Source organism: Sinohyriopsis cumingii, chromosome 15 (assembly GCF_028554795.1).
Source record: "Sinohyriopsis cumingii isolate HCF-2022 chromosome 15, ASM2855479v2, whole genome shotgun sequence".
NCBI lineage: Eukaryota > Metazoa > Mollusca > Bivalvia > Unionida > Unionidae > Sinohyriopsis > Sinohyriopsis cumingii.
This window is the reverse complement of record NC_142975.1, coordinates 53,345,755-53,366,293: the sequence shown is the minus strand read 5'-3', so window position 1 is coordinate 53,366,293 and position 20,539 is coordinate 53,345,755. Positions and strand designations below refer to the sequence as shown.

Sequence of the window (20,539 nt, the reverse complement as noted above, 5' to 3'; positions counted from 1 at the left end):
TGTACACAGTGTATCCCCCAGGGGTGTAAAATTGAGAGTACAAAAACCCCTAGGTGTCAAAACTGGGGGTCAAATAAAAAATGAAGGGGTTAAAAATGTACTGACAAATTTTCATACGACTCGTACTTTTTCAGCTTGAAATAGGATATTGCAATTTGCACAACATACTCTCTCTCTCTCTCTTTCTCTAAACATACAAATACACCAACATGCACAGTTAACAAATGCATTGTCCATTCAAAGAATAATTTTATTAGTTCATTTTTCTTTTAAAGTCGTACTTTTAACAGTCTCCTCAACAATATTATAGCCCAACACATTACATATAAGCCAATACAAAAAGCCAAATAAATCTTTTTAACCAAATGGGAGTTAATTTACTGCCTTTCATCAAATGTGTACTATCATAGGTTTCATTGTACTTCATCCTAGAACACATTTATCCAAATATCAAGGAGGATACTGATTCATCTTCTTTCTAATAAGTTACACTTGAACTTTAAGATCTTTCTTTTATTGCAGTAAAAGTTAAAAACCAACAAAATCTGCAATGACCCGCTGACTATGTAATCCAAATAACGCATTTGTCTCTGCAAGTTTAGTGATTTCTTTGTTGTGAAATAATGTCTTAGGTTATAATGTGTTCTCCAGATATCTTATGGCGAACAAGGGCCTATTTTTAAAAATTTTAAAATCCTGTCACGAAGGATTATTCTTTTTTGCAGTCTTTGCAATCACGCGATCAGAAGTCACACCGGTAATCATAATGAATATTCCAGTCAAGGGAATAATTTTCTCCATTTTTCATTAAAGTTAGATCCACAGTTCTTTTGTGTTCTGCTTTTTTCACTTTCTTCGCTAATGCTTTTTAGTGCATGACGTTTTAATCTGGAGATCACTTTCTAGTGCAACGAGCCTTGATGTTAAATATCTAGAACAGCTTGCTGAGCTCGATGGAAATCATGAGAAGCTCGCGAGATTAGGGGAAGCTACTCCGTCATAACATTGCCAATGCTAGTCTGGTTCATTGTTTTATATGTTCCCTGTGTTGCACTTTGCTATACGAATCGAGGAGCGCAAGGCAGGAAGCAAACAAAGCGGGGAACCAGTCAATGCCTATATGCGAAGTATATACGATGCCATCATGATCATATTATGAAAATCCTTTGCGTCAAAAAAACGCACGGTAACAAAATGTGCGCGTCAATTTTCTCCAGCATGCGTCCCTGATGCACAAATGTGTGTAAAGGGAAACACTGTATACATAAGCAAACTTCCACAGATCAGAATGAGGCAAACTGTTAATAATTTAAAGCTTTACAATTAAAAACTTTGTTTACAAACAACAAGTCATATGTAACTGTAATTGTAAATTGGGAGAACTATGTTTACTTATTCATGAGCTTGTTGAAAACTGTCAACAATATGGATTAAAAATGTCACTTGTCTGGATCCAAAATGTATCAAACATGTAACTTGTCTGGATCCAAAATGAATCAAACATGTAACTTGTCTGGATCCAAAATGTATCAAACATGTAACTTGTCCAGGCTATTTCAGATTACCATCATGCTATTTTCCAACTTTCTGAAGGCTTTATTTGTGTATCATGTCTGATCACTGTTTTCTATCAATAGGAATTTTCTCTACCTTCGTATGTTGTTGTCATTATTAACATCACACTTTTGAATTATCAAAGAAGCGCGGGGGCGGGGGACCATCTTTCCATCCCCACACACCATCATACACCAGCAATGTTCTTGAACTCCACTACACCAAATAAAGATACGCAAGTGGAACTCAAGTCAACGATGGTCCTATGGGTGCATATTTTGTCTGAGAAATGGCGCATGTCATCCAGGTGTCAACTCCTATCAGACTGTGACTGGGTGGAAATTTTTTAAATAATGCAAAATCATTCCTAGTTGGTTTCATTTAAAGGCCACCTTCCTCCAAAGCAATTTGGAATGATAACTTCTTGAAACAAATGGAAAATGTTCTAGCACAGGAGAAAGAAGCATATATACTCGGAGATATAAATAAGGACCTTCTCAATACTCAAATAAGGAACTGAATGGAATTTATCAAATCATTAGGCCTAGACCAGCTGGTAAATGACTCCACAAGGGTAACAGAAAAATCTAGCACTCTTATTGATCACATTTGTACCAACATATCATACAATGTGGCTTGTGTTAATGTACCGAATGTTGGTCTTAGTGACCACTATCTTACTTTTTTGACAAGGTTAAATGCAAGAAAAATAAGAAAAATACACACAAACCGATCACTTACAGATCGTTCAAATATTTTAATGAAGACCAATTTCTCAATGACCTATATAAAGTTCCATGGAATATGATCAAAAATTTGGATGACATAGATGAAGCCACGAGAGTGTGGACTGACTTATTCATGGATGTAGTATCTAAGCATGCACCACTGAAAGTACATCGAGTAAACACTGAAATTCAACCTAATTGGCTTACTACTGAAATCCTAGATGCTATGAAAACACGAGACCAATTCAAGGCTATGGGAAATCATGCACAATATAAAGTATGGAGAAATAACAAAACAAGTATGATTAAAAAAGCTAAAAAAAACTTATTATCAATTATTGCTTGAAAACAAAATGAGCAACACAAACTCCATTTGGAAAGTCTTCAATGAACTCACTGGAGGAACGCACAAAAAACAGACATAAAATTCACTCACTTCTGGTAAATGACACCATAGTCACTGATGACACTGACATTGCAAATGTTTTCAATGATTTTTTCACCAACATCACCACAAAGTTATAAGAACCAGTGATAGAAAACAACTTTAATGAACTGAAAAAGTTCTGCAGCAGCAAAATCTCTAAATAGGTATGTTTCTCTATCCCACCAGTATAAAAAACTTTGTTAAAAAATGTCTCAGTGAACTTGATACCAAGAAAGCTACAGGACTTAATCAGATAGGTCCACGACTCATTAAATCTTCTGCCTCTGCTATTGTAGATAGCATAACATTCATAACTAATTTAAGTATTGCAACTTCATCTGTCACCAAAATATGGAAAACTGCAAAAGTAACTCCTATTCGCAAATCTGGTTCTAAGGATGATGCTGATAACTACCGACCAACTTCAATGCTACCAAACTTTTCAAAATTAATTGAAAAACATGTCCATGACTCATTCGTGTCATATTTAACAAAACACTTGCTGTTACACCCTAATCAATCAGGCTTTAGACAGAAACATTCCTCAGTAAGACTGCCTTGATCTCCCTAACTGATCAATGGCTTCAAGCACTTGACCAAGGTAAAATAATAGGATCTGTATTTGTAGATTTCAGGAAAGCTTTTGACATGGTGGATCATGAAATCCTTTTGAAGAAACTGAAAATCTACCAGTGTGATGAAAGAGCAATTAGATGGTTTACTTCCTACTTATGTGAGAGGACACAACATATTTACATAAATAATGTTCTGTCTGAAACTGAAACAATTCGATATGGAGTACCACAAGGCTCAATTCTAGGTCCATTACTATTCATTTTGTTTATTAATGACCTACCACTTTTACTAAGAGACTCAATATCATCTACAGATCTCTATGCAGATGACACAACATTGTCAGACATCCAAAACACAAAGCATGAACTCAAAATTTCTTTACAGAATACCCTAAACAAACTGGAAAACTGGTGCACATGCAATGACATGGTGGTAAATACTGGTAAAACTAAAATATTACTTATCTCAATACGGCAAAGAAGGACAAATCTTGATAATGATGAACTATGACATGGAAGGATACAAATTTGCAAATGGTCTGTCATGACAGACCACCTGGTTTGGCAGATAATAACCTATTATGGACTAAACATGTCAAACATATCAGTAAAAAAGTCAATTCAAGTTTATGGCTTCTCAATAGGATAAGACATTTTTCCCTGAAAGACACAGAAAACTATTTTATAACAGTTACATACAACCCAATTTGGACTAATGTAATACAGTATGGGTAATTCAAATGATAAAAACATAGCAAAGCTGGAACATCTTCAAAAATGAGCATTTGGGCTAATATCAATCCAGAAAGAAAGCAAGGAAAATTTAGCTGGTAGGTTAAAAATATTACCTATTAAAGACCAAATCTGTTTGCGAAAAGCCAAATTAATGCACATCATTGAAAAACCAAAGAGCTCCTCAATTTTTATAGCAATGGTTATGTATTCCAACATTACAGCATTTTCTTGGATTACTTATTTGTATAGTTGAAAATACATAATGGTAATGACCAATACATGTGTTTTGTGCTTTGAATTGCTTCATTTAACACATGGTCTAAGATTCATTTGCCCGAGTATGCTTGGAGTTGGACGATATAGCATGAAATGCTGAATGACATTTTGGCTGACTTAACTCTTATTTCATGCTTTTGTTTATCGACTGTGTTCAATACCAAGGTTTGTTAATTTAGGTAAATATGCTTTGTAAATATGCTGCAAAAAAGTATTCTTTTAAGTCCAGATGTGCCATAATATAATGCACCATCAGATCATGGTTCGTGCAGTTTGCTAGGAGTAATCAGTACAACAAAGACCCAAAGATAAACATAAACAAATGTACCCTGTAATTTAGATTTTTTTGCATTTTTATTCCAATAATACCTGTAAGAAACACAGAATTAATATAACGCTGCCTTAATTTATATCATGCACAATGAATAAAGACATCCACTATCTACAGATCCTCAGTTTTATATTTTAAGGACTTGTTCTTACATAAAAACTCGTCATATCACTTTATAATTTATAAGCTTTAAAAGCACCTGTGACAAAAAAAATTTATTAAGGTGATGTAAGATAAGAGATTAGAAACACCAGAAGCCAAGGTGTTAAAATTCCCCAAACTACTTATTACACAAAAAAGTTACCAATTCTAGGGATGGGGCCCAAAAATGTTGGAATAATTCCTGCACGTACAGATTAGTTATTACTGAGATGATGTGCAATATATAAGTGCATATTTATTTTGGGTCTGTATACTTCTGGGAAGACAAAGTATATAGAGCCAGTACAATTTTATTTTTCATTATGTAGTTCTAATACGAGTTCTCTCTTCACCTTACTAATTTTGAGAGAAACAGAAATTAAATATGATAAATTACAAACATGATCAACAGCAAAATGTATTTACAGTGTTATTTCTTTTCCTACATAAATATCAAAGGTATTCTCCAACTTTCTCACTTTATACTTTAGTACAATATCAATGAAGTTAATTCTAACTTTTGTATCAAACCCTGAAAAGCTCTCTAAAAAGTATAAAATGCTCTAACATAATGGACTGAAACCATTTACATACCAATCTTTGACTTTCATCTTCCTATAATTACATCTAGCAAGAACTGTCGAAAATCAGCATGCTTTCACATCTTTTGCTATTCTGATACCAACCTGTTTTCACCATTTATCTGCCTTCATAAATCACCTTTGCAAGGGTCAATTCCAAAACAATGATGTACATCTCAACTCGACCTAAATCACAGCCCCAAGTTTGACGTCCTTATCTTAAACTTTACAGCAATGTTAAAAAAATGCTCCCAATCATTGGAGGGCTGCATTACAAGGTCAGAAGATTTATAAACTCATTTCTTTTTCATATTAGCTAAAAGATACTATTTAAATTTAATTTTAATTTTAAATTTTTTAATTATGTATGTATGTTGTTATCTTTTCATTAAGTTCATAGACTAAGAAGGTGCACCTTTTAATATGCTGACAAGCCGCCTCAAAGTCAGTAAAAGTCTCAAATCTAGCTGTTGGGATCTTGTGTCGTGTCATGAACTGTTTTGCAAAATCTTTACTGGCCTCAATTTGTGAAGCTTTTGCACTTGGACCAAAACAGGGAATACCTGAAATAATAATGTCAAAATCAACATGCAACTAACAGCATGCATGAAAAATGAAACTTCAGAAGGAAGAAACACAAAGGTGTATTACAAATTTCTTCTTAAACATTGAAAACAAATCTGAGATGCATTACTTTGTCAAATGTTATGACACCATATTTAAACAAGAAAAGAAAAGAAATTCAATGTCAACTTGGCAATAGTGAGTTCAGAAGGTTACAAACATTTTCACATAATGGTTGATCTGCATCTGCATGCAAACAAATACAAAGGAAAATTCCGAGGCTTGTTTTTCAGTTTGATCTCTAAATGGTTGTGCCTACATTACTGATTGCATCGTTTCCAAAACAAATCACAGAACCAAAATGCATGAATTTTCAATCTAACAGAAGTGTTTAAAGAGTTGTCTACAAATTATTTACTCTTAATTCAAGTTCTGGGTTAATTTACAAATTAATTTTATTGGGACTGGCTTACTGACCATACAGTGGCCCTGAGTGGCCGTGTGGTCTAAAGCGCTCTCCGTTACGGATCACTGCCATCTCACCTCTGTCTGCACCAGTTCGAGTCTCAGATTCAGCCAATGTGGGTATGTGAGAAAGCTTGCCAGCAGCTTCTCGTGGGTCGGTGGTTCTTTCCGGGGTTGTCCCAGGTTCTTCCTCCACCATTAATACTGGTCGCCATGTATAGCCTATCGTGTGCTGCAAAATGGCGTTAAACCCCACAACAACAACTACTGACCATACATCCATACATAATAATCTTTCTTTTGAGCAAAACAATGAAAAATCTGAAACATGTTCATGGAACACAAAGGCACCATCTTAGTAATCTAAATGGAGAATTTAAATGGACATCTGCACAAACAAATGAAGATCTGCAGTAAACCAATTATAGTATGTTACTTACTCTTGACTATGATCCTGTACTCTATGTTTATTTACGTTATGCTATACTTGTTTCAATGACATCAAAAATATCAAATACAGAAAATTTTAAAAAAGAAAATGGACTTGTAACAAAAATGAGCCACACAACTTATTTGCAAATTATTCACTGGAAATGAAAATATATATATATATATATCACTTTCCATTCTGTCTGCTGTATATTTATAATTCTGTGCAATTAACCCTATATACATTGATTTCCTTCATAGAAATCTGTAGATACATGAGAATTAATTACTAGGTCATCATGCAAGTGTGTCTGCTACAAACTAGTGCATATAACACAGACTCAGAGCATCATTTTTGGTGATGTGTACTTAGTCGTGATGGAATCTGGGCTGGTCTGTGAGGCAAGGCAATGGGTGATGCTTACCCACGGTCTTGAGTTATAGTCTCTGTAGAGTATGAATTAAAAATTCTCAAACACGTATGTTAATATTATTTGTATAAAATATTAATTCTATCAAGCATTCTCATACAGAACTTAGCACTTTCCGTTCTGTCTGGTGTATATTAATAATTTCAGATATACAACATTTTCACTGGACTTCTTATTGAGAATTCATAACTTTCTGAAGCAGGTGACTTCTTATTGAGAAACCCTAAATTCATACCTTTCTGAAGCAGGTGATCTGTGATTCCCTGTGCCAAAGGCTCTTCTGGTCCAACCACAACCAAACTAATATTGTGCTCACAGCAAAAGTCTGTTATATCATTGAAGTCCTTCAGATTCAGGGCTTAAAGAAAACACACAAAAAATAAAAAGCAAAGGAAACATCATTTTAGAAAATTTATTTCTGCTACCAATTTTTTTATTATTTTTACCTGCTTCTACAAGAGTAAAATTAACTTACCTTTAAACTTGCAATTGTTTTGGAAACAAAAGCTGTGCTTCCATGGCTCACAATGGTGAATCCTTACACTTTTCATTATACATGCCACTCTCCCCCAACCTTGTATAATGTTTGATACAAAACAATTCAACCATGTCACTGTAACCTAACTTTTGCAAATTTACCTGTTTCCCCCCACCCACCAAAGAATCCCAAAATCTATACCACTCCTGCAGATGGTCCTCATATGGGCAACCTATGTACCAAGTTTGCTGAATCTCCACTGGTCAGTTTATGCGCAAATTATTATGGATGGATAGATGCTGCATATCACAATACCCTAGTACAATATATTCCTTTACTACTGACGTTATGAAAGTACCAAGTATGAATTTAAAGATTAGTTTTAAGTGAGTGAATCAAACAAATTTTATTCTGGTTCCTTTGAAGAAGTATGCATAGAATATGATGGCACAGATAGACTGATTACACACAGGGATGGAAGGTTTAATGACTGTTTATGGCACAGATAGACTGATTACACACAGCGGTGGAAGGTTTAATGACTGTTTATGGCACAGATAGACTGATTACACACAGGGGCGGAGGGTTTAATGACTGTTTATGGCACAGATAGACTGATTACACACAAGGATGGAAGGTTTAATGACTGTTTATGGCACAGATAGACTGATTACACACAGGGGTGGAAGGTTTAATGACTGTTTATGGCACAGATAGACTGATTACACACAGGGATGGAAGGTTTAATGACTGTTTATGGCAGATAGACTGATTACACACAGGGATGGAAGGTTTAATGACTGTGTATGGCACAGAGAGACTGATGACACACAGGGGTAGAATGTTTAATGACTGTTTACTGAATTTAAAAAAAAGTTTCATTTGCTTGATTGTCAGGATTTAAAATCCAGAGATGGACTCAAATCAACTCTCAGTTTTTCTATCAGGATCCTCAATTTCCGGAGACAGAGGGTCCAGGATTCAGAACTGTGGTTTTGTATCCATGACAACCACGTCGGTAGCTTTTCAATAGAGGAAGCTCTATTTTTCCATACTTCAGGGTAGTTTTTGGTTTTTGCAAAAATGTTTTCAATTTACCTATTTGGTAGTAAAAATTAAAAGAAAGCATTGCTGTGAACTATAAGCATTAGAACTTTAAGTAATGTTACAACTAATTGTGCAGTTACCAAGCCGACTTGGGACCAAAATGATGCAGGTTCAGATCCTACCACTGGACTAATGGCATCAATGTCATTGATCCACCCCACTCTTATAGATGTGGGTTGGGATCTATTTTACCCACAAAACTATTTTCTATAGGCACACATTAGTTCTAACATTATAAACTACATGTAGTGAGTACTTGAGTTGTTTATACTTTCATCTTGGGTACATTCAAAGGTCAAAATAGAACATATTGTAAATCACAAAACTGTCACAGGATAAGAGGTCAATATCCGCAAATCGTTTGAACTAGTCCAAACCACAATCACACTGGAGCAAAGGTCAGTCCATTTTTTCTGCCTATACCGCCCTCCTCCTAGTAGAAAAAACAATCTGGCTGACTCTCTTTTTGGAGCAGTTTCCGAATCTCCTGGACTATGGAAATTCAATAGGTGGCAACCTGATTATTCTTGGAGATTTCAACTTTCACTTTGACTGTCCCGGAAACTCAAATACATCAAAACTCATAGATTCCATTAATGTTTTCAACCTCAAACAGTCAGTTAACCAACGCACCCATAAACATGGTCACATTTTAGACTGGATTCTTCATAGACATGATAACATTCTACGGTCCTCCCTGGTATCCCATGACCTTGCATCAGATCACCTCTGCATTATATGCCATCTTGACGTATCAGTCCCTAACCCTCCACCTTTATCTGCTACTAAGAGAAACCTCCGTATGATAAATAGAACCAATCTAATGCACGACATCCAAGCTAACCTAACAACTTGCTTACCTCCTACAGCAGAACAACTTGTTAACTGCCTGCGTTCATTGCTTGACAAACATGCCCCAGCTACCAAGTGCAGAGTATCAATTCAAAAGGGTTCTCCATGGTATAGCAGTGTTAGGGACCAGCTTCACACTGCTAAACGAGACCGCCATAAAGCTGAGAGGCTCTGGCTTTCCACCAGACTCACTATTCATAAGCAAATCTATGAAGCTGCTAAGAAGAATGTCACAAATATAGTCCATGCAGCAAAATCAGCCCACTACACTACTAAGATCATGGAAAGTTCCAGCTGCAAAGAGCTCTTCGAGATTATTAACAAGCTAATGTCAAGGAACAAATCTACACCACTTCCAACTACCTTCTCTCCAGCTGACCTTAAGGACATGTTTGCAAATTTCTTCCGTGACAAAGTACAAACCATTAGAGATAAGCTTGACACAACAATTTCAATTGACTTGTCACCATACAGCTGGGATACAGAATTTGAGCGGCAACCATTAGCAGCATTTGAACCTGTCTCTATGGATTTTGTACGTACAATCCTGATGAAGAGTGCACCAAAGTCATGTGAACTTGATCCAATCCCAACATCACTGCTGCTTGAGTGCTTAGATCCAGTATTGCCTTCACTAACCGATGTTATTAATACCTATCTCTCATCCGGGGAATTCCCATCATTTTTCAAAACTGCCATTGTAAAGCCTCTGCTGAAGAAACCAGCACTAGACCATAACGATTTAAAGAACTACCACCCAGTTTTTAATCTCCCATTCATATCAAAATTCTTAGAAAAGGTTGTTCTATCCCAGCTTGTATCTCATCTAAACTCAAACAGTGTTTTTACAATGTACAATCTGCATATCGCCCTTGCCACAGTACTGAAACTACTCTTCTAAAAGTAGTTAATGACATTCTCTCTGCGTTGGATAGCGGAAAGATTAGTCCTCACCCTCCTTGATTTGTCTGCATCATTTGACACAATAGACCATGATATATTACTTCACCGTCTCCAGCATGTATTTGGTATTCTTGATACAGCCTTACTGTGGTTCAATTCCTACTTGGTCAACTGGACACAAATTGTATCTGCAAATGGAATACACTCCAGCCTAGTTGATCTATGTTGTGTTCCACACAGATCAGTTCTTGGACCTGTACTCTTCATTCTGTACACTCAGTCACTCTCAATTGTCATAGATTATCATCCAGTGTCTCACCAATTGTACGCTGATGACACCCAAATATACAAATCTAGCCATCCAACTGAAGTTGATACTACCATCCAAGGTGTAAAGAGGTGCATTTCTGATGTGAAATCATGGATGACATGTAACAAGCTGCAGATGAATGATGATAAAACTGAGGCCATTCTGATCACAACACAAAGACTTTCTCATTCACATCCTTTACCTCAAACAATAAATATCAGCAACACCAGCATTAAATTCACACAATCAGTATGAAACCTAGGTGTTACTCTCACATTGCACCAACACGTCATGAACATATGCAAGGCTGCATATCTTGAGCTGAGACGCATCAGCTCCATTTGCAAATATCTTTCAGTTGATGCCACTAAAACACTTGTGTGTTCATTAGTACTTTCAAGACTGGACTATTGTAACTCAATTCTGTCTGGTTCATCTCAATATCTGCTCCAGAAACTTCAAAACACAGCTGCTCGGATCATACTTCGACCTCACCCATGTGTACACACCAGCAAGATACTTACGCTCCTCTTCTGACAATTGTATACTCATTGAAAACAAAGTCATATGGACAGCGTTCTTTTGCATACCAGGGCCCAGCAATGTGGAATGAATTGCCCACTGAACTTAGACACAAAGACACAGTGATCCCATTCAAGAGTGCTCTTAAAACTCACTTACTTCGACTGCAACAACAATCTTAAAGACCTAATAATGTTTCCTACCTTAAATATTCTCAGCATGTTTTTTTTATATAATGTTTTCTAATTTCATGGTGTTTGTTTTTGTAATCATATCATTATGTTTTTTATCTTATAGGTGTTGTCTAATGTTGTAAAGCGCTTAGAGCTTCTAAAGATTAGGCACTATACAAAGTCCTCATTATTATCCAATGCTCAAAAAATCTGATAGCCCGACGCCCAGGGCCCCTCTTATTTTAGTTCAGGCCCATCCTATATTCATAGCGAGGTGCCTGTCGGGCTTGTCAAAAGAAAAATAATTTGCCTGAGGAATTTTTTATTGCACTGATGAAATGAGTAGATGTACTTTCAAACAGCTGACATTCATGCCTTAATCTAGATCAGATTACCACTGTCCTACACGAAATGTAGATCTGACTTTAATCAAATGGAAGCTTTGCTAGAAATATGAGTTTCTACTACCAAACCCCCTGACACAGTTGTGTTTCCAGAAAACACAATTTTCAGTAATCTTAAAAAATAATAATAAAAATATTTTAAAAAAACAAGTCTAAGTTACATGATCATATATAAACAGTGATCTGTTATAATTTTAACTCCTATAAAACTATCCCTTGAGCAGTTTAAATAGTGGCAATTAAAGGAAAAAGAGGTTAGGTATAAAATCAAAGTTTCACATTAATTGGCTGACAATAGCTAGTTTGACCTGTTGAAGGTTGTAGTGGGTGAACCCATTGTGCTAATTTGCATAGGTAGGATCAAGAAGTGGAACAACCCATTATAGCTACATCAAAGAGAAGAACAAAGGTTATTACATATTATTACCTTGAATGAGAATGTTTAATTCACTATGTATTATGTTTTTGAAAAGTTTGTGAACAGCAGCAAAGTTTCTTTCAAGCTGGATTTTACTGCATATATAGAATGCAAAGCAAGATCATCTCAGTTATTGGAATAGTGAAATTCTGGGTATGTGGAAACTGGAGCCTGGCATACCTGTCAACTTTTAAAAAGCCAAGTAGGGATAACAGCAAATAAAATATTGAGATTTGGTCCTAACATGGGGAGGTTTTTACGCTGCATTTTTTAAAGTGCTGGTTTCAATAAATATTGACCAATCTTCCAGGTCAAATCAGGGTGAAATATTGACCAATTTTCTAGGTCAAATCAGGGTGAAATTCTCAAAAGGATATTCCAGACGTGCCTGCAGAAACTTTCTTTTGTGGTTGGGGGACACGTAGTGGTCAACCATGAAATTTTATGGATGATGTACAAAACGTAACATTTTTAAAGGTGAAATTGGGGGAGGTGACTATTCCCACCACCCCCTTAACCCAATGTGCTAGCATCCATGGGTCACGCTATTTCTCAGTGACACGCCATATTTCCCCTCAGGACAATCCCCTATTTTCATATTCTGGTCAGCTGTGGCTAAAATGCATAAACAGCTAAAGGTCAGACTTAAGTACACAAACAATAAAGCCACTATGACTAATTAACAGTTAATCCTTATCATTGCATTTATCTTGTGAAAAGAACTGCCCTTCAGACATACTTCAAAGAAACCATTTTCTACAGCATATGTACATAAGCACCAGCGATTGATAGGCAATAAACAATGCCCAATTTTGTTGTAACTTAAAATACCAAGGACTTCATTTTAGCAGTTCACAAGTTACCGTACATATGGCAACTGTTTTTCAAACATTTTATATCCCACCTTTTTTCCTAAGGTTCAACTCTTAAGTTCTTTGTGGGCACATATACTGCATGGTATATTTTGTGATATTCCTTCTTTTAATTTAATCATGGTAATTTTCCACATACTATTGAGGATTGCCATGTGTTTATTGGCCGAGTTCTTTGGGTAGAAATGGAGATGCGATTTTGTTTTCAGAGAAAATAACAGCATTCACAGTGAGCATTTATGGGACTGAAACTAATTGGAGACAAAAAAAATTTTTGACTATAGCACTACTGTACGGTTTTTAGAAATCTCAAATTTAAGTGAATCCTGTTTTTTCTTAACACTATTTACTGAAGAAGAAAAAAACTTTGAAATGTGATATGAATTATTTCATCACAACAGTATTCATAAGTAACAAAACAGAACATGGCATCTGTGGATTGCATACGATATATCTATGGTTCATTTTGTATGAGAAATGAAAATTGACAGACATAAGGCAATAATCGGGAGTTCTCTGCAAAAATTGGAAGATATTATGAGATCAGGAGGTAGGTGTGGAAATAACCCTAAAATTGGGACGTTTTTCTCCTGGCTTGAGAGTTTACAGGTGTGAACTCTCCAGGCTTATGATTTCAATCGGGGCTTGTCAGTTATTTTAAGTCACCAGCCAGGGGCCTGTGCCTAAAAGTTTGTTTCTTTGAGCCCTGATATCTATAATTATTACAAGGTTTGCTTACTTACACAAAGTGCTTTTTGGCGACTCCTATACTGTAATACCACGTTGTATCATTTACTTCAACACCATTTTTCGAAATTTTGTTTTCCTATCAAATCTGAGAAAATATATGGGGTTTTTGCAGCACAATAACAAAAGAAACTTCACTTACTGACATTTTCCACTTTCTCTTCTGTGGCTGTCCCAGCATTCCCTGCAGAGACAAAAACCATCTTGACCAGTGGGGACTGTGCCAGTTTCCATGACAATGCATGCTCTCTACCACCTCCTCCAAGTACAAGGACATTTTCAGCCATCTGAAGAAAACAAAACGGCATAATTTTTAACAAATCTGCCATTTTACACTTTATGTAAATTAAATATAATATTGTAATCTTTTCTATGTCAACTGGAGTACAGTGGATAGCACAGAGGTGAGCAAACTTTCCAGTGCAAGTGCTGCATACACAAATTTACACCTTGTTGCGGGCCGCATAGTTCATTAAGTAAAATAATTAATATTTAAAATAGCAAAACCAAAAGGTTTTTCTAAATAACATCTAATTAATTTTCAGTTGTTAATATTTTGTTAATATTTGAAAACTTAAACCTAAACTTCAAAAGAAGCACATTTATTTGATAAACAGAGTAACATAAACAGAGTCTGTGCGAATGATGACTTGTTCTTAGGCCGCATGAAAACCCTTGGCAGGCTGCATGAAAGCCCTTGGCAGGCCACATGCAACCTGCAGGCCGTAGTTTGCCCACCCCTGGGATAGCACATTATACACCCACCCCACATAAAAATGTCCTCATTATAAGAACCAGATGGGTAAAGTTGATGTTACTGACCAATGGGGCTCAATAACCATGAAATCTGGTAAAGACGTGCTCTTAATGGAAAGTTACTGTGCAGAAATCATCATTTCCTTTTTAGACTTTTGGTCACTGGTGGATGAGTAGTCAAAAGGAATTTGCCTTTACATACCACTTACACATTTCACTTCTGTCCACATGAGTTCAAATCTCAGGTGGACATATATGGCTAGGTCAGAAAGCTTACCCGTAGATTGCAGTGGGTTGCTGGTTCTTCTTGGGGTCTCCACCAAAAATACTGGTACCCATTTATAGATGCTTCCCGATTTAGGTCACTAGCACATGATATTCTGCCCATTTTACCTAAACAATGGGCAACCTGACAGTTTCTCTTATATGGGACCACCAAAAGTGACCATTTTGAACAAGGCTCACTGAAGCCAAATAACTTACAAATATAGATACTAACAGAAAGCCCAATTTACATTTTATTTATGTATATATTTTGTAACAGTATCTTTTGATTCAATGAATTTATTTCAACTTCCAAACACTATATGAACTCAATGGTAAATCTGCCAGCACCACAAATATGATGGCTGATGACATCATTTGGGAACTACCTATAGCTTATTTTCTGCTGAAAAATGGCATTAAGCCAACAAGAACTTATTAGACTTACCATAAACATGATATTGAACCACTGGACCACACAATCTATAGGTTTCCTTATGACCTTAAGTGCAAAATATGTCACATCCATCAAGACTGGTCAAGGGCCAAGCTCTAGAACACAGTACTGAATGAAGCTTATCTTTTTTTTATCTGTCTGCATCGAGTTTTGATGCAATGCTTCTGGTGTGTCTTGCAGTGTAGATACAGTTATTTCTGACTGGTGGTCATTGTGTTACCATTGACTTGAACAAACAATAACCACCAATCAAAACTGAATGTAAATATTTCACTGCATGACAAACTGAAGGTGTAACCTTCCAACTCAATCCAAGTAAAGCTGAAGCTTCATGTAAATGTGATTTTTAAATTATCAATAAAGGATTTAAACCATACATGAGGAAAAAGTCTGTAATGTTTCCTTTACATTGATATGTTTTCAGTACCTGAACATGCTGACGGGATAAAATAAATAGCATTTAATTGGCAAGTGGGGGTGTGAGATTTCAAAGCACTTACGTTAGTCATCCTACATTAATTTATAGAAGGCAAGTGAGCGATATCAATATTTTTTAAAAATCGGACAAGAGTAAGTGCATATACCTGCAGCAACTCCCTCAGATGTATCTTCAACTTAAAGAATATAAAGGTAAACAACTAATATTTATTCACGACTGATGGCGTCTCACTTGTATAATTTATATTAGTTTTTTTGCCTCTTGTATCGATATGGATATCGATATGGAAAAAGTATCTATATATCAATACATCATTACACCTATACAAATGTTGAATAAACTGCTGCAAACTTCACACAAAATTATAAATACATTTCAATATATAAATGAAATCACAAGTCAAAATGTTCAAAGGAGCTTGATATATGATAATGCATACCACCAACGGGCTAAATTCAGTTTTAGTGTTCAAAATGGTACTGGTCAATTTTCAGCTAAAAATAGCTCGATTTATACACGCATCAAAGTTTGCAGTTCTGAACCAAGGAAGGTTCATAAAGAATCAGCCTTACCAGGAATGAACAAGAATATTTTAGGAACAACCCTTTCAATTTTAGTGGATAATCATCACAATATGTAATATATGTATTTAATCAGCCAATAAATAATACCAGTAGGCAGAGTAGATTTTATACAAATGCAGATCAGTGAAACATTTGAATTAAATAGTTTTGGCCTAGTTGTTACTGCTTCAAAATATGTGATCTAGTATGTATTACTATCAGAAACAATTACAAAATAAAATATTGAGCTCCCTAGAAATGAAAGCAAGAGGAAGGAGCTGTTTAATGACTGAATATTCATGGACCACTCCAGTGGCCTAGTGGTTAAGAGAGTCTACCTTGGATGCGGGAGGTCTTAGGTTTCAACCCCGGTTGAATCATACCAAAGACTTACAAATAGGTACTAACAACTGCCTTGCTAGGCTGCTCAGCATTAAGAGGTTAGTGTTATGACTGGTTGGCCTGATGGCAGTATAATGTGACTGGGTGGGACATCATGCAACATGTCTGCAGCATGAAGCCCCAGTGATAGACAAATATAAACTGCGACACTGCAGACATAGTAGTGATATGACTGAAGAATTGTTAAAGCTATATTAAAAATTCAAATCACACATCCCCACTAAATATTCATTTTATAATCAATGGGAATAACTGTCAATGAAGAGCTTTGTCTAATGAAGTTTTTTGGTGTTATTTTTTTAATAAATCCCATTACAGTAGTCCCCCTCTTATAAGGCCACCCCTAATGCAGCAGGAAAGTGGCCTTATAATGCGGGTGGCCTTTCTAGAGGGGGATGACAAATGCGAATAGTAAATACATATGAAGAAAGTCACAAGTACATTTAATTTTAAATATTTAATATTTTCATTAAAAAATCACATGCATGATGTGAAATAAATGTAAAACAAACTGTCATCATTTTCAAAAGAATGCTATGAATAACCATTGATGTAGTTTTAAAACTGTCTTTATAATTATGTTACAGTTCACATCATCTGTCACTCAATTGGTAACAGTCTGAAAAACAAACCAGTCTCGTCACAATTAAAAATATCCTTGCTGTCATATCCCCTGCATATATCGTTTAGTCTTTTGTTCCAATCTTCGATAACTTCATTATTAACATCAGCTGATTCTCCACTAAGGACAGAACAATTAATATTGTGTCGCACTTGAAATCTGTGCAACCATCTGTTACTTGCGGTAAAGTCGTCATATCCCAATTAAACTGACAAAATTGTTGCTTTTTCTTGTCATTCAAATCAGGATACAAACATTTCCTGGCTCAAACAATCTTCCTTTCTCCATCCATTTCACCTTCCCATTTATGCAGAATTGTTTCATTATCTTTCACGATATTGTTTATCTGAGTCTTCCAGACATTAGTTTTCTGCAACGAACCCCCCCCCTCTGTCAGTTGAATTACTTTCACTTTCTCCTCTAAACTGAGAATTTGTATTTTCCTCGATGACATGTTGATCTTTTTGCAGTAAGTTATTCATGTTGCCAACTACAATACTGATAAAACAATTTGTTATGCATCTAAACAAATTGCCGTGTGTTTTTAAAGGAAGTGATCTTGTCACGTGATTCGTTAGTCGCAGTCTAGTACCCAATTGTTTTTATACATTTCTTTACACTAAGTGAGAGAAGCCAAAACAGCTTCGATATGTACCATTAACATCACGCAGATTTGACCTCGCGGCCGTTAGGATTCATAATTTTGATAATTATTGTCAGCAGTAATAGCCACTGGTTATCAAAGTGAACAAGCTCAACATCTTACTAAGGGAAGCTATAAAGGCTACCAAACCATTTTCCTGCTGACTTGGGTATTGCACATCGATACTGCCACATCTCAGCTGTTACTACTGTTCAATAATTGTAATTTTAACAATTATCAGTGACTAAACCGGACATCTTATGATAACATAGCAGTAAGGCTAATTGGATTACATGTACGTACCCTTTTGTATGGATTAAACTTTGAGTCTTTCTCGGTTTTTATGGAATAAATTTGGCTTCTCAATAAGCAGAAAAAATTACATTATACCAAGACCAAAGAAGGAACTGTTTAAAAAAAGCTTTCAATATACTGGTCCACTGGTATGGAACAACATTCCCACTGACATAAGGCAGGCTCCTAGCATTTCATCTTTTCATATTCAATATCTTAAATGGATGAAATCTTTAGAAAACTGAACAGTTCTAGTACAAAAAATACCACCTGCTTTTCTGTAATTTTGCATCATTTTCATAGCTGAATTTTTCAATCCAGGATTATATTTTATATATGTTTATGTTTTCACTGATGCCTGTGCATGTGTTCCAGGCCTGATACTTTAAATTTTAAAATTACTTAATTACTTAGTGTGTCAAGCCAGACTCTTCACATCATGTTGTATATACTGTATATATTGTACATAACATATAGAAGGCCTCAAGGTAGATTAGTTCTGTAACTAATTGAGTTACCTTCTCTAAATAAAGTCTTTATTATTATTATTAGTACTAGTAGTAGTATGAACCTGGCTGAACATACTTTGGCATACCTCGACTACCGTCGCATTTCAACAAATTAAAATGTATGGCAACAGAACATGAAAATGTATCCATTTGCATGTGTCACTGTCAGGTTTTGATTTCACCAGGATACAAACAGAACATTAAGTATATTAATTACATATCAATTTGTGGAAGAGTGTTGGAAAGTGTGTGAGATATTCCTGAAACTCTGACTACTCTTTACAAGCCAGTTATTTGGCTAGTAAAACTAAAACAAAAACAACGTCTTACATTGTAGGTCTATGACTATGTGATCAATTCAATGACTGTTACAACACATAATAACTTAAATGGAGACAAAAGCTACACTTCCATTGGTATCTTTTCTTATTCCTTTTTACAGATACAGGTTTACTCGACTTGCCATAACGGATTTTAATATGAATTTTACCTGTTATCTTCGCAAGTTTCAGGTGAATTTCCCGCACTAACTTCACTCGTGCCACCCACGTGCGGTCAATAGATTAACCGGAATAAACGTATTTACCATAATAAAAACCAGAATAAAGATATTTACCGGAATAAATAGCGACATACAAGTATTTGCCGGAATAATTGTGAAATACCAAGAAAACGGATTTTATCTTTTTCAAACACATTTTAGCTCAGTGATGCAAGTTATCTGCTATTTTTATCTAAGTCCAACAAACCTTATTTAATGTAGAATGCTATATCAAAATCAGATAGTGTATGGAAAAACTTTAATTATTTGGTATATCTAAAGCGCAATATGTGCCCACTTTACAGGTGTGTGTGTGTGTGTGTGTGCTCGTTTGTAGTTTTCCTTTAGTTATTGATATTCAGTATATCTCACATGTCTAATAACACCAATCTTCGGAAGAGGTAGTAAACATCTGGACATATGAATGTAGGAGTGTCAACAACGGTAGAGAATAATTTAGAATCATGGTTTTTCACATTGTTTAGAGGGTATTGCGCATATTTCATTGTTATATATTAAAATAATTCATTACAAGCTGAACAAAGAACTACATAATTTTTTATACTGGTGGTAGCTAGTAAGATAACAATAAAGCAGGTTATTAATGGAGTAATTAATTTATTTGAGAAAACGTGTGGTGCACTGTCTGACATCAATATCGTATAACAATATTTTTAGTTTTTAATAATATCATGGATTTATAGGTGTCCAGTGTCTTCCTAGAAAATCAATAATGTTATATTTTATCCTCTTTATGTACTGTACACTTATCTGAATTTGTAGTATTGTGTACTCGATTTAACTTGTACGTAATTCATAATAAATGGAATCAAATAACCAGGTGCTTGTCTTTTTCATCAGAATTTTGGTAGTAAAATGCAATTAATGTTTCTACTGACAGCTGTATAAGATGAATTTAGGCAGTGAAACACACACACACACACACACACACACAACTAGAGCATGTTTCTGAATCTCATTCTAAGACACGAAACAGAGAAAATTGAACATTTTTGCAAAACAAAC

At 35.4% G+C, this 20,539-nt stretch overlaps 1 protein-coding gene across 1 annotated transcript in view; it reads right to left on the bottom strand.

Moving 5' to 3' along the window:
- Window positions 1–19,541, bottom strand: part of LOC149781807 (trifunctional purine biosynthetic protein adenosine-3-like) — a 96,516-nt gene extending 76,975 nt beyond the window's left edge. The window contains exons 1-4 of the mRNA XM_089935972.1: window positions 19,463–19,541; window positions 14,166–14,310; window positions 7,473–7,595; window positions 5,764–5,911 (exon numbers count right to left, since the gene is read on the bottom strand). Coding sequence (XP_089792098.1) covers window positions 5,764–5,911; window positions 7,473–7,595; window positions 14,166–14,310 — 416 coding nt within the window. The 5' untranslated portion in view covers window positions 19,463–19,541. The remainder of the gene's footprint in view (window positions 1–5,763; window positions 5,912–7,472; window positions 7,596–14,165; window positions 14,311–19,462) is intronic.
- Between the last annotated feature and the right edge of the window lie 998 nt (window positions 19,542–20,539).